Here is a 13,480-nt window from a genome sequence, read left to right as displayed (position 1 = left end):
AAATGACCTGGAAAACTCTTCCGATCTATGCTTTCTCAGTTTCGCTCGCAGGTTTTTGTGGGTTTTTAGAGTAAAAACTATTGGAAAACATCAGAAGTAATATAGTAGAATAATTTAATTTAGGACTGGACTTTGACTGGGCCATTCAAACACATGAGATTGCCAGCCAAGCCATTAAATTGTAACTGCCTGCCACCACCTTGTTTAAAAAAGTAGTCCATAATCATGAAGCTGATTTCCAAAAACAAAATATCTGAATAGTGTGACAGGTATATGTATTCACCACCCTTTACTAGGATAGCTATAAATAAATTTCAGCGTAAACAATTGCTTTGTATTTAGTAAAAACTAATGCTGAGCAACAAAATAATAGCTTAATTTTATAGCGAAACATAAAACAATTATGAAGATATGTGTTAAAATGTAATTATTTTATGTTTGTGCTGAAACATCTTTGCACTTTAATACAATATTGCAAATGTGTTTTAAGCCTCAAAATATTACTAGAAAGGAAATTAGAAAAAAATTAATAAGTGGGCCCAAAACAGAACCGTGGGGTACACCAAAATAAACTGGATAAGGGTAAAGTCTGGGCTTATTTCTGGATTCAGTTTCTTTTGAACGCTTTCTTAAAAAGTGGATTGATTTGAAGCTATTTGTACCATCAAGCTCTTTTAAAAATGTGTGTAAACATAGCAGTTCTGTAAACACCTCTGCGTCTGCTTTTTCATACCAGATATAAAAAAGCAGAAGGGTTGTGCATACATTTCCAAGGCACTGCATACATTATATAAGGAGAGACCAGCTGCTTCTATAGCGTAGAGGATTGCCAGGAAGGAAAGACGTCAATGATGACCTCAGACAAGCAGTTGGAAGATCAAGTGGAAAGCATTTCGCTGCCAATTTTCCCAGAGGAGGAAGTCCCAGGAAATTCCCTAGAAGGTCAGAGCAAGAGACGACCCAGAAACTCCAGCTCAGACAATACAGACCTCTGTAAGAGTATTACTTATAACAAGGGATGAAATGATTAATCGGATTAACAAATGATTGAAATAATTAGTTGATTAATTAATTGGTGTATACATACTTGTTATTTTGCTGAAAGAACAATATATTCAGAGCAATAATTAAGTAAAAAATGTTTAAAAAAAATACTTTGTATTTAAGATCAAAACAATTTGATCAATCAAAAATTCACTAAAGAAATTAAATTATTGCATTTTAGGGAAATATATCAACAAAATAAGTTATTTATTTGAATCTTTTGATGTATAATATAATGTATATATAATATTGCATAAATGAGGCTTGTGTGATTAAATAAAAAATTTGCAGAATGATTCAACTTTTTATGTGATTAATCGATTAATCGTCAGAACAATCAATTACAAAAATAATCGCCCTGCTTAAAGGCTGGTTGTTGCAATTCCTATAGTCATTATGAACTTTTGCTTCTGTTATTTCCTTGTTTTGATGTCTTATTGTCATTATTTTTCTCTTATCCTTGTTTATTCCTTCTGTTAGTTCAGTTATTTCAGTTATATTAAAAAAACCATTTTTTTTGCAGTTGTGCTTTTACACTGTAAAGTTGAAATAATGAGAATTTTATAGGATAATTTGTATATTTTGTTTATATATATAAAATATACTTACAAAAAATAAATGTTTCTATTTTATAAATTTTCAGTATATAATTCATGTAATAAGGTGTAATAAATTATTTAAAAATAAAATATATTTAGAAAAAATGTTCTTATAAACTATCTAAATATTTTTTTAGTAAAATGTCTGTATCATCTTTTTTTCTTTTTAATTCTACTTTTATCTATATATTTTTTCCTTTTTTACAAGGTGGTAGGTTTGTTTATTCCCTCCATTGCGTCTCATTTTAAAAATTTTTGCTCATACTTATTATTTTTGCTTGTCTCTTGCACCATTCCTGAATTATTGTGATGCTTCTTTTGTCTCATTTCCCTGGCATAAAATAAAAAAAGTTGTTGGGGAAAAAAAGCTGCACTGCTGATAATCCCGTCCACATAAAGAACAACGCGCCTCAGCCGCCATGTTGCCTGTTGGGCGTCCTGTCTCGGCACACGAGGGATGAAACCTGCACCATGCGTGTCAGCACATCCCTGGCAAAGGTGGGACGGCCAACCTGCCCTTTAAATGGAGGGATTAAACTGATCAACTGCATGTTTTCCTGGATTAACGCCAGAGATTAGAGCCAAGGAGAACATCCAGGGGGTGTGGAGGTGTGGTGTACTACAAAAGGCCCTTGCCAAGTGCCAAAGGTCCAAGAGTTGAGGGATACGATCTGCTTCACAGTAGAACAATTGGTTTGTGCAGTTTGGACCGGCAGCTGTTAGAGACATGGGCAACTCAAACGGATGCACCGTGGACGACCTGCAGGCTGTGGAGATGCACCTGTGGTACAAGAAGTTCATGACGGAGTGTCCGTCCGGCCAGCTCACTCTGCACGAGTTCAAGCAGTTCTTCGGGCTGAAGGGATTGGACCCAGAGGCCAACGCCTACATAGAGCAGATGTTCCGGACGTTTGACATGAACAAGGTGGGTGAAAAATGAAGCAAAACGTTTTTAGCTATTTATTTAACCAGGTAAATTATGAAGAACAAGTTCTTATTTATGACAACGAGATTAATTTGCTTACTTTTAATTATTTTTGTGTAACAAGGTTGTTGTGTGTTGCAAATTTCTGCTGCTTGGACATGAGATCTGAGCCCAGTGGGGTTTTACCCGGTCAAATAAAATAAAAATGATAATAAAATGTATCTTAAATATTGTCATCTTTCTAAAATAATGAACTAAATTGATTTGCAAAAATTATTTAAGGCAAAAAAATGACTGAGGTCATTATTTTGGGAAGGTGATATTAATGTAATGTTAACCTTTTCATCCCCGAAAAGAAAAAATTAATTAGTAGATTAAAGTAGCTTCTGACAATCTGTGACAATGTCATCTTTTTAAACAGATTATAAATGCATCAATTTAAAAAGAAATATTTTCTTTACTTGTTTTTTTATATTGGGTCTCTAAAAAATTAAACAAGCCATAATTAATTTTAGGTGCAATATTTTCCATGTTTTGTTTTTGAACAAATTATAAACAAATGACAAACTATGTTATGTAATTATTTAAAGAATGCCTTTTCTTATTTATTGTTTTAGAAATTAAGATCAGAATTTCCCATGTTATTTTTTGATAAAGTAGAAACGAAACTTGCATACTTTTTGATGTAACCATTTAAAGAATGCATATTTTTAAAATAAAATTAGAAATTTGAATAAGTAGTTGTTAAAAGCTCAAACTTTCAATATCAAGAATTTTCTCAAAGGGCCGATTGTGGCATAAATTATTAATAAAACTAGCAGTTAACTTGTTAAAATATTAATTAACAGTTGTCTGCATTTGATGACATTAAATATTAAACATGTTTTCATATTAATGTTATTTGGCACAATACAAATAAAACCGCAGAGTTGATTCATAAAATAATATTTAAGCACATTAATCTCAAATATCTATTTCTAGATTTTCTAGATTTGGTCTTGAGTTTGATGCATGTGATTTAAATAAATAATAAAATATAAGGTAAATGTGTTAAAACTCTTAGATGATCTAATCCAGGGGTGTGCAGTTGCAGTTTTCTAGAGTCGATGTTGAAGTTTGTGTTCCTGCTCAGCTGTATTGGCTCCTGAGACAAATTTTGGTTGTTTTATTCAGATGTACTGATTCAGAAAAACATTCAACTCTGGACACCACCGCTGTTTAATTTTAGAAAGTTGGTAAAACTGGAGGGCAAAAGGGAGCATTGCAACTGCTTAGGGCCCCCTGCTGGGCAGAAAATCTAACCAAAAGCTCTAGTTTAACACATGAGAGGGGCAAAACCTCATAGATGGAAAGTTATTTTAGCTAATTGGGCACATGCTGCTTCTTTTATTGTTAATTTGTAAAATTTAAATGTTGGCTCACAGTTTATATGGAGAACACTTACGTGAGGTCAGGAACGTTAGATGTAACGGGGGGCCCCGAAATAATTCAGCTTAGGGCCTCATAAAACTTTGGGTTGGCTCTGTGAAACTGCACCCAAAATGTTTCTCTTAAATTTTGAATTTTTTTCAGTTTAATTGTCAAGATGTTATTTTTCAGAAAGGTTAACTGTTGATAAAGCTAAAAATGAAATCTCCATAGATACCACGAAACAAATCTTTTTATCTCATGCTTTAAAATTACAAATTGAAATGACTGTTCATCTTAACATATTTACTAAATAGTGTTTTATTTGACAAATATTCTATAAATGGCATATTTTAGATGTTTGCTTTCATTTTACAATAGAGATTGGCAGCAATTTCAGAATAAATTTAAGTGTTTATATTAATGTAGCAGCAGCAGAAAGTCTTTTAGAGACTATAAACAACCCAAAAGTCAAATAAAACTAAATTATTTAAGATTCTTTAGGATTCAGTTTATTCGCTTAGTTTATATTTTTTAAAAAGTAGCTGGCACACTTCCTGTTCGGGACTTTAAAGCATCTCGTTGTGATGCTTGGTTAAATTTATGCAACAGTTCAACCAGAAGACATGCTAATCCTAATTTATGTCCCCTCAAACGCAGCAGGCCGTTAATCAACCTCCCAGCTACAAACTTTCGGCCCAATTTTTCCTCTCAAATCAGTTTAATTAGGAGCATCTTCATGCGACTGACGGGGTCGTCACAGGATTTGTCGCAGCGGCTATATTTACTCCCTCCTTGAGCCAACAAAAGGCCGCTGTAATCTGTGCGCTTGATTGAACAAAGAGATTATCCCCGAGACGATGCTTTGATGCTGAGATTGATGCGACACAGACAGTCCAGTAGATAATCTGTCTTGGCAAAGGATCAGTGATGCAGCAGGAAGACAGGGTGTTCATTCTCTCATTAAATCCCAAGTAGGTATAGTTATGGATTATAATCTGGCACGTTGATCATCTCTGCAGGATGGCTACATAGATTTCATGGAGTATGTGGCAGCTCTGAGTCTGGTGATGCGGGGAAAGATGGAGCACAAGCTTCGCTGGTACTTCAAACTCTATGACGTCGACGGAAACGGCTGCATTGACCGCTACGAACTCCTGAACATCATCAGGGTAGATAAACAACCACCATTTTCCTGAAACTTCCCCCAACAAGTGCGACGGCGTGTTGATTTTAACCCCTCTCCTTCCAGGCAATCCGGGCGATCAATGGAAACGACAATCAGGAAACAGCCGCAGAGGAATTCACCAACAAAGTCTTTGATAGGATTGACATCAACGGAGATGGTGAGTCCAGATTGGGCGGATGACGTTCGGTGTCCAAATCCCACTTTAAATCCAGTCTGAGGTTAAGAAAAAAGTCACGAACTCTGACATATACAGAGAAGCTCATATTAAGTGGATTTTAGTTTCATCCTGAAATTTCACCCTAAAGCCAACTACTGTACATTATATTGCCAAAAGTGTTGGCTCACCAATCGAAATTACTGTATCAGATGTTCCATGGCCACAGATGTATAAAATGAAGCACTGAGGCATGCAGACTGTTTTTACAAACATTTGTGAAAGAATAGGTCGCTCTCAGGAGTTCAGTGAATTCCAGCATGGAACTGTGATAGGATGTGCAACAAATCCAGTCGTGAAAATTCCTCGCAACCAAATACTCCAGTCAACTGTCAGCTGTATTATAAGAAAATGGAAGTGCTTGGGAACGACAGCACCGCAGCCACCAAGCGGTAGGTCATGTAAACTGACAGAGTGGGGTCAGTGGATGCTGAAGCGCACAGAGCGAAGAGGTCACCAACGTTCTGCAGAGTCAATCACTACAGACCTCCAAACTCCAGGTGGCCTTCAGAATAGCTCAGGAACAGAGAGCTTCATGGAATGGGTTTCCATGGTGACCAGCTGCATCCAACCAGACATCACCAAGTGCAATGCAAAGCATTGGATGCAGTGGTGTAAATCACGCCGCCACTGAACTCTAGAGCAGTGGAGACGCGTTCTCTCGAGTGATGCATCGCACGTCTCCATCTGACAATCTGATGGACGAGTCTGGTTTTGGCGGTTGCCATGAGAACGGTATTTGTCTGACTACATCGTGCCAAGTGTAAAGTTTGGTGGAGGGAGGATAATGGTATTGGCTTGTTTCTCAGGAGCTGGGCTTGGCTCCTAAGTTCCAGTAAAATGAACTCTGAATGCTTCAGCATACCAAGACATTTTGGACACTTCTAGGCTCTCAACTTCGTGGGAACAGATTGGATCTGTCCCCTTCCTCTTCCAACATGACTGTGCACCAGAGCAAAAAACAGGTTCATAAAGACATGGATGGAGAGTGTGGGGTGGTTGAACTGCACAGAGTCCTGTCCTCAACCCAATAGAACACCTTTGGGATGAATTAGAGCGGAGACTGAGGGCCAGGCCTTCTAGTCAAACATCAGTATATGACTTCACAAAGAACGGTCAAAAATTCCCATAAACACTCCTAAACCTTTTGGACAGCCTTCCTAGAAGAGTTGAAGATGTTCTTGCTGCATAGGTTGGACTAGCGTCAAACTGAACCCTATGGATTAGGAATGAGATGCTCATATGAGAGTCAAGAAAGGTGAGCAAATACTTTTGGCAATATAGTGTATCTCCAATTTTTTGTGAGTAACATATAACATATAAGTTTCGGTTCAGCAAAGTAACGCAAATGTTTACCACTTTTTGTTATTGGAGATTTCGGGCAGAATATACGTCAAGGTCTCAACTCTGCCAACGGAGTCTTGGTTGATGACTTGGATGTTAGGATGGACGCTCTTTAGGATTCCCTTCCCTGTCAAGTTTCAGTTCCTTCAATCTACGTTTGGCTGATCAGACTGGACAGAAATGACAGAATATGTCTTTAATGGATCAAAGCTTTATTAATCTCTTCTTGTGATTGAGCATTGAAGTGAACAGGTTCAAGAATCTCTCACATTTCTGGGTCTTCCTTCCACATCTGAGATGATGCTCCAATAAGAATAACATGTTGGATTAACATCTGGCAACAGAAATTATATTTTAAACGTCTTTAAACCAACTAAAACATTGTAACTACATCCATTAAAATTCATACTATTCATGACATCAAAAATGTTATAACTGATCAGCTGCAGTTAAGTAAATACAGACATACATCAGCGTTCACTACGTCAAATTCAACATATTTTACTGTTACGGAAATATGTAAATACAGACACAAACCAGTTCACCTCAACTACAGTGAAGCCAATATATAGAAATCCTCATTTAGAAATGACACTTTACTGGTGTTTTTAATTATTAATAATAAAGCTTGTATTTACTGTACCTGGGGAAAGATGAGGAGACGCATCATCTGGGTTCACTGATTCTGACTTTACTCCTCTGATAAAGTTGGTTTGCTGGAATAGGACGATACTTTCAGCTCACTTCCTGTGTGTCGGGCAACTGCAATGCGACTTCTTTCCAACTCTTTCAAAGGAATCAGTCATTTTCTTCAACTCTAACATAATCACATTTATTAAATTTGAATATTGTTGAAAAGTTAATTTATTTCAGGATTGGCATATTATATAAATTAATACAACACAAACTTATGTTTTCAAGCCTTTATTAGTGTTACAGTAAATAGAAATACCACATTTAAGACTAAAATATTCCATAAAACTAATAAAAACAAACATTTTTAACAAAATTCTGTCCTTAAACAATATTTTTATTTATTTGTAGCAAGTTCAATGTTATAATCTATCTTAAAAAAAGAGAAAACATGTCAATTTTAAGCATACAACTTAAAAACTTTATATAAAATACAAGATTAATGCTTAAATAGTTGTTTTTGAGTTTGGTACTTTGGATTTTCTTGTATCTTTTAGTATGCTGCTTCCGTGGACAGAAAGAAAGTACACCCACTTTAATTTCTAAATTGTATTTGTAGTAGAAAATACTTTCTAAAATAAAATACATAACCTTTACACTCATTTGTCTGGCTTTTAGTAAATGTATATAATTTTCATAATCATAATTGACGCAAGAAAAGGAAGAGTTTTGTTTTATTTAACGTCGGAAAATAAAATAATATAATTTTTGTTTACGGTTTATGAACATATCTGTAATTTTTAATAAATAATTTGTGTTTTTTCTACACTGCAGGTTCAATTAAATCACTTTAATTGTTATTTTCTTGTTGCCATGACGATTTAACAGTCCAGTCCTGAATCAGAAAACGAATATTTTAAAGCAATAATATTGTCTCTGAACAGGTGAGCTGTCTTTGGAGGAGTTCGTGGAAGGCGCTCGCAGTGACGAAGACTTCATGGAGGTGATGATGAAGAGTTTGGACCTTCGTCACATCATGGCGATGATCCACAGCAGGAGGCACAGCGTTTAGCTGCCTCACCCTCATTCACAACGCCGCCTCTTTAGAAAAAAAACTCTTTTATATTTAAAAGTGAGATTTTCTGTTTGGTTTGACTCCAACGTAACGTGAGGCAGTACCTCTGAAAACAGACATTTTATGTGTTTAATCTCCAAATGAGCGACATTTATGCACTTTAAAAACGGGCTGATTCACTCCAGTTACGAAGGATGATCTGTGTGAAAGTCAATCCTGAGCTGAGCTCCACGGATCTGTTTTTATTTTCTGTATCGATGTCCCTCATAAGGTTAAATTAGTCGGGTCTACATGAGAAAGTACGACTGTTTAACGTGAATTTGATTAGCTGGAAAACAGGAACCTTAAGAGATTTAGTGAAGAATAGACATTTTCTATTTTTTCTGTGTTTAAAAGCCAAATTTAGTAGCAGGTTTTGTTGTTTTGAAGTGTCTTTGGGTGTTTTATTGACTGACGTGTTTGGCTTAATAATATAGAATATCCTGGTTCTGTTGTCAGCTGTACTCATCTGGTGCCTTCACTGCACAGTGTTTAATTTCAGCTTTTCTCTATTTATACACTGAAATAAATCCCAATAAAAACCTGATAAGAAGTACATTTCTGTCTTAACTAAATGAAATGTGTCCAATTATGAATGCAGTTTTAATTTTTATTGTTTAAAGCAAGAAAATGAGTACATTTTTTAGTTATTTTGATGAATCAGATTAAATGTTTCAGCATTTTTCTGTCATATAAACAAATATCTGACCAACAAGTATTTGAGACATTTACCTGAAGGAAAAGTGTCTATAAATAAATATATATACTGCACTTTCTTTTGAACTTGCTTTTTATCTACCAATTTGCCCATGTTTAAAACAAGCTAAGCAGAACATGCATGTAACACAAATGAGAGAAAATTAAAGTTGAACATGGAAAAAATGCAAACAAAACTCAATACAGTGAAAGATTGTTAATGACAAAATGAGGACGAGATTAAAATATAAGTTTTGTAGATTTTGCACTAAATTATCAACTAAGGCAAAGCAGACTGGATGTTTATTTTCCTCATCTTATATTAACAAGAAATGCAGAAGAAGAAAAAAATGTAAACAACTGAAATTGCAGAGGTGGTGTAAACAAAAAAAGCACACGTTACTTTGTTCAGTTCAAAAGAATTTGAGTAATATGTGCATCAATGAGTCCAAGGTTAGGTCAGGACAAAATAAAAATAAAAAAGGGTGAAACTACAAAGCAAAGAGGTGCATTTATGCCTGGGAGGAAGGGCAAAGGTCATCCTGGATGTTGCCAGAATTACTTTACGTCAAGAAAGGCGAAGTCATCTTCATTTGCATTTTTGAAACTAAATGTTTCTGAGCTTTTCATCTCATGAATAAATAAATACTGAATATTTTTCCTCTGATAGAAAAGGCAAAACTTAGAGAGAAAGTGAGTTAAAACTACTGCAGCATTATGTTTATTTATTTTGCACAAATTAAACTTAACATTGAGGTCACCGATTAGCCACAAGGTGGCAGCGAAACGTTCAGAGCATTTCCAGCCAACAGCAGAGTCAGCCAAACACTCGTCTTCAGAAATAAATCTCTTTATCTTACTGTCACTGCGTGTCGTCTCTCCTTCACGCGCCGCAGCCTCACAGGAAATCATACAGATACTTCACAATATCAAAGTTCACCGTCCTGGAAAACAAACCACAGTGAGCGCGCTCTCTGTCAAACTCCATAAAGGTCAGTTCCTCTGAATAACTCAGAGCTGCGGGTGTGACAGCAGAGGAGCACTGTAGGTTATCCTGCAATAGTCAGCCCCGCCCACTCCTCACTACTCCCCAGGGCTGCCTACTGACCAGTTCTCCGTCTAACAGGTCCGGAAAATCTCTGAGTCCTGGGTATTACCCTAAGAGTACTCTATAAGAGATAATCTATTTAAACTGGTAGCGAAAGTGACTCGTCTAGCTCTAACTACCTCCAATCCAGAAGTTATGACCCTTTACAGTTAAGGAACAATCAGCTGAGTAGCCCTCGCAGCTGCATAATTCCAATAACCACTTCTGTTAACGGTAGCCCACTTTCTTAATCATAACTTGCACTTGGAACCGGCTAGATTATGTTTAGTGACTTAGATGTAAGTCCCAGGGTCATTATTTACTCTCACCAAAGGAAATTATGAAGCCTCCTATTTACTGGAATCATGTACATTAGTTTTACCTTGATTAAAAGAACTGGACAAAGATTAAATGACTCTATTAATTCCAATGTCCACCAACCTCATTAGAATTTTGTGGTATAAATTTATTAAGCAAGCTTAAGCAGGGATATGCGACATACAAATCAATTATCAATCGTATATAGATCAAAAACAGTGTAATAAAATTTACATGTACAATCCCACTACTCTGTCTCCTTTCCCTAAGAATTAAGTCGCAAGTTCTGAAATGGAATTTCAATGAGCAGATTCAACTCATACCCAGGCGATGGTGGATCTTTTGGCAACAGGAATTTCTTGCGTCCTTGGTTGAGGTCTTTGCCTGGTGTGGAAAAACCCTCCTCAGAAAGGAAGCAAAGCAGAAAGGGTCTGAATCCTTTTGCAAAACCCAGTTCTTTATCCCTGATGGACCTTTGTCCTTCCTCCAAGTCTTGTTGCAGAGTTTGAAAAGGCTGGGTTGAGACGAGACCAGCGGTCGAATAAAGAACCAGAGCTGGGGCGATGGAACCCAGTCCTTTTTTAGCGGTGTGAAGTCCGAGCTTCCCCGTGGTTCTGAAGTGCGGTCCGTGTTTCAATCTGCTCCTGCATGCTATTGCAGGTGTTGTCTCTTCTTCTCCGCCGCCGGACTGGGAACGGTTGGTTCCTCTTTTCAGCCCCTTTTTATGCCTCTCCTCACCATGTGTGTGTATGGGAAGGTTTGGCCTACGTGACTTCCTTCACGGCCGCTGTGTCTCATGAAAAAGTCCCCACATTTCCCAACCTGCTTGCCGACCACAGTGGAATTTCCCGTACTTCCCCTTTCTTCCTGTGCTTCTTGGCCATCTGTTCAGAACTGCTTGCGACATTTCCTGTTCTCAGAGCTGTACTGCACATTCGTCTCTTCTATATTCTATAACTCACTTCATCTATTAAAACTCAGTAACCACATTCAACTTGTTGTTAAATTGATTTCAGATGATTATAACTTCATATTCATTGACAATAAATCACATCTTTTCCTTGTTGTTAATCATTAACATAATCATTACATATTTAAATCATTACAGATCATTAATCAGAGATGCTTTGCAGAAAGTTATTGAGTGATTACTTATATTCATGTTATTCAGACTTATTCAACTTAATTAACTTTTAATCAAACTACAGGATCACTTTATTTCTTCCAAGCCATTATGCATCTTTTTCTGCGTGTGCCTGGAAAGATCTCATACCCTTATGCCAGTTTTCTTGACACCCCCTCCATGAGATCGGACGGTGCTGCGCAGAAAACACAGAGTCCAAAGTCAAAAGAGATCAAGTCCATCACCACAAGTGGCAGTGAGGATGTCCCGCTCATAGCAGGTAACCGGAGACGATGAAGGTGTCCAGGAATCAACAACCACATACTCCGACAGATTGGATGGCGGAGAAAGCCAGTGTTCTGCACCCAAATCGTTGTCAAGGGTAGTTTCACCTAAGACGGAAAGGGTGGAACGGTCCAGCGGAGGCTGCAGAGGCGAAGGCAAGTCCATGCCAAAGTCTGGCAGCGCGGACGGGTTGTTGCAGTAGCCTTCCAATTCTGCCAGCAGATTCTGGAAATCCATATCACTTGGTGATGGAGATGAAGGGGAAAGGATGTCCTCAGTCTGGCATGCTTGGGGAGATGAACTGAGGTTCTCAGTTTGGGTACCTCTCTCGTTAGTCGCACTGCTGGCTTGGCATCCGACGTCGATAAACAAATCTGGAGACACGGGACGTGTAGGCGGAAGGTAGTCGCCCACCGCCACAATTCGGCCGTCCAACAGATGTAAAGTTGGGAGGCATTGCCGAGTAATTTGGTGTTCCCATAACTTATGAATCACGGGCAGCCGTAGTCCCGTATACAACGGAGATGTTGTGAAGTCGTCGTCGTCTAGGCCAAACGCAGAGGTCCACACGATTTTGTGCACCCGTTCCAGGGATCTAGATGTGGAATCCGCTATGTAGGGCAAATCCTCCAGCCCTGTGGCGCAGAGGATTGCCGTTACATTGTTAAGATTGGCGCTCACGCATTTGTGACACCAGCGGGAAGACGATGCAACCCAAATGAATCCATAAGATTCTGCAGTTATTCCACATCCCACACAGCAGGTTGATGCCTGAGGAGAAACAGTAACCCAGGTAACTTCATGATCAGTGGTTATTGATTAACTACATGTACTTACAACGACGAAAATGCAAAAGCGAAAGCTGAGAGAGTAGGCTGGTTTAAGCCCGTGTGCCGGCGTATTTTGCGAGCCAAGGTGAATTAATCACAGGAGCCGGAATGTCATGATCCGGAGCGGGTTCACCTCGATCATAGACATGAGCTGAATCATGGAATATTGCCGCGTAGGTCATCAGCCATACAACAATGGCTAGGTCCGAGGTCTCACGGAGCCAGTAGAGGACCACCAGGATCCCCCAAACCGTTGCCCAAAGAGCCAGAATTATCCATTTCTGCATCCAAATTCGCCTTCCCCGACCCTTGATAGACAAGGCCTGGCGCGCTAAATAGATGAGGATAGATACTGCGAATAGCCCTTCTAGAATAGCTGTGAGGATCTTGAATGGGGCGGTTCGTGTGGCTTGTATGCCCCCAAGGACCAATTCCAATATCAGGGCTGTGGTATCGGTGATGAGCCATAGGCAAACCACAACACCCCTGCGCCAATTAATGCGGGTACGGCCCATCAGGTAACACGCGAAAAGGGATGAAGCCAACCCCCATTTGTGGAGAACGATGGGACGGAGGATCAGCTTGGCATATCCTTGTAGCGCTACAAAGATCCTCATAGGGTGTTCCTTAGGCCAAGGACCGGTGTGGCAGAAGACTACCCAGGCCAGGGTA

The 13,480-nt window shown here is 38.3% G+C and overlaps 2 protein-coding genes across 4 annotated transcripts in view; one reads left to right on the top strand and one right to left on the bottom strand.

Moving 5' to 3' along the window:
• Nucleotides 1–1,820: 1,820 nt before the first annotated feature.
• On the top strand, nucleotides 1,821–8,536 carry guca1aa (guanylate cyclase activator 1Aa). The gene is made up of 4 exons (XM_032590029.1): nucleotides 1,821–2,568; nucleotides 4,998–5,147; nucleotides 5,228–5,321; nucleotides 8,300–8,536. Exons 1-4 carry the CDS (start codon nucleotides 2,371–2,373, stop codon nucleotides 8,425–8,427), a joined length of 570 nt encoding a protein of 189 aa, XP_032445920.1. The 5' UTR covers nucleotides 1,821–2,370; the 3' UTR covers nucleotides 8,428–8,536.
• Nucleotides 7,735–13,480, bottom strand: part of orc5 (origin recognition complex, subunit 5) — a 28,371-nt gene continuing 22,625 nt past the window's right edge. The window contains exons 15-16 of one of the 3 annotated variants that reach the window (XM_032590027.1): nucleotides 10,026–10,109; nucleotides 7,735–8,456 (exon numbers count right to left, since the gene is read on the bottom strand). In XM_032590027.1, the coding sequence (XP_032445918.1) occupies nucleotides 10,064–10,109 (46 nt within the window). In that variant the 3' untranslated portion in view covers nucleotides 7,735–8,456; nucleotides 10,026–10,063. Of the gene's footprint in view, nucleotides 8,457–9,058; nucleotides 10,110–13,480 lie in introns of those variants that run through there. The other 2 variants (XM_032590028.1, XM_032590026.1) reach the window with 2 other exon arrangements.

This window comes from Xiphophorus hellerii, chromosome 17 (genome assembly GCF_003331165.1).
Source record: "Xiphophorus hellerii strain 12219 chromosome 17, Xiphophorus_hellerii-4.1, whole genome shotgun sequence".
Classification (NCBI taxonomy): Eukaryota; Metazoa; Chordata; class Actinopteri; order Cyprinodontiformes; family Poeciliidae; genus Xiphophorus; species Xiphophorus hellerii.
This window is presented reverse-complemented; position numbering and strand designations above follow the sequence as displayed.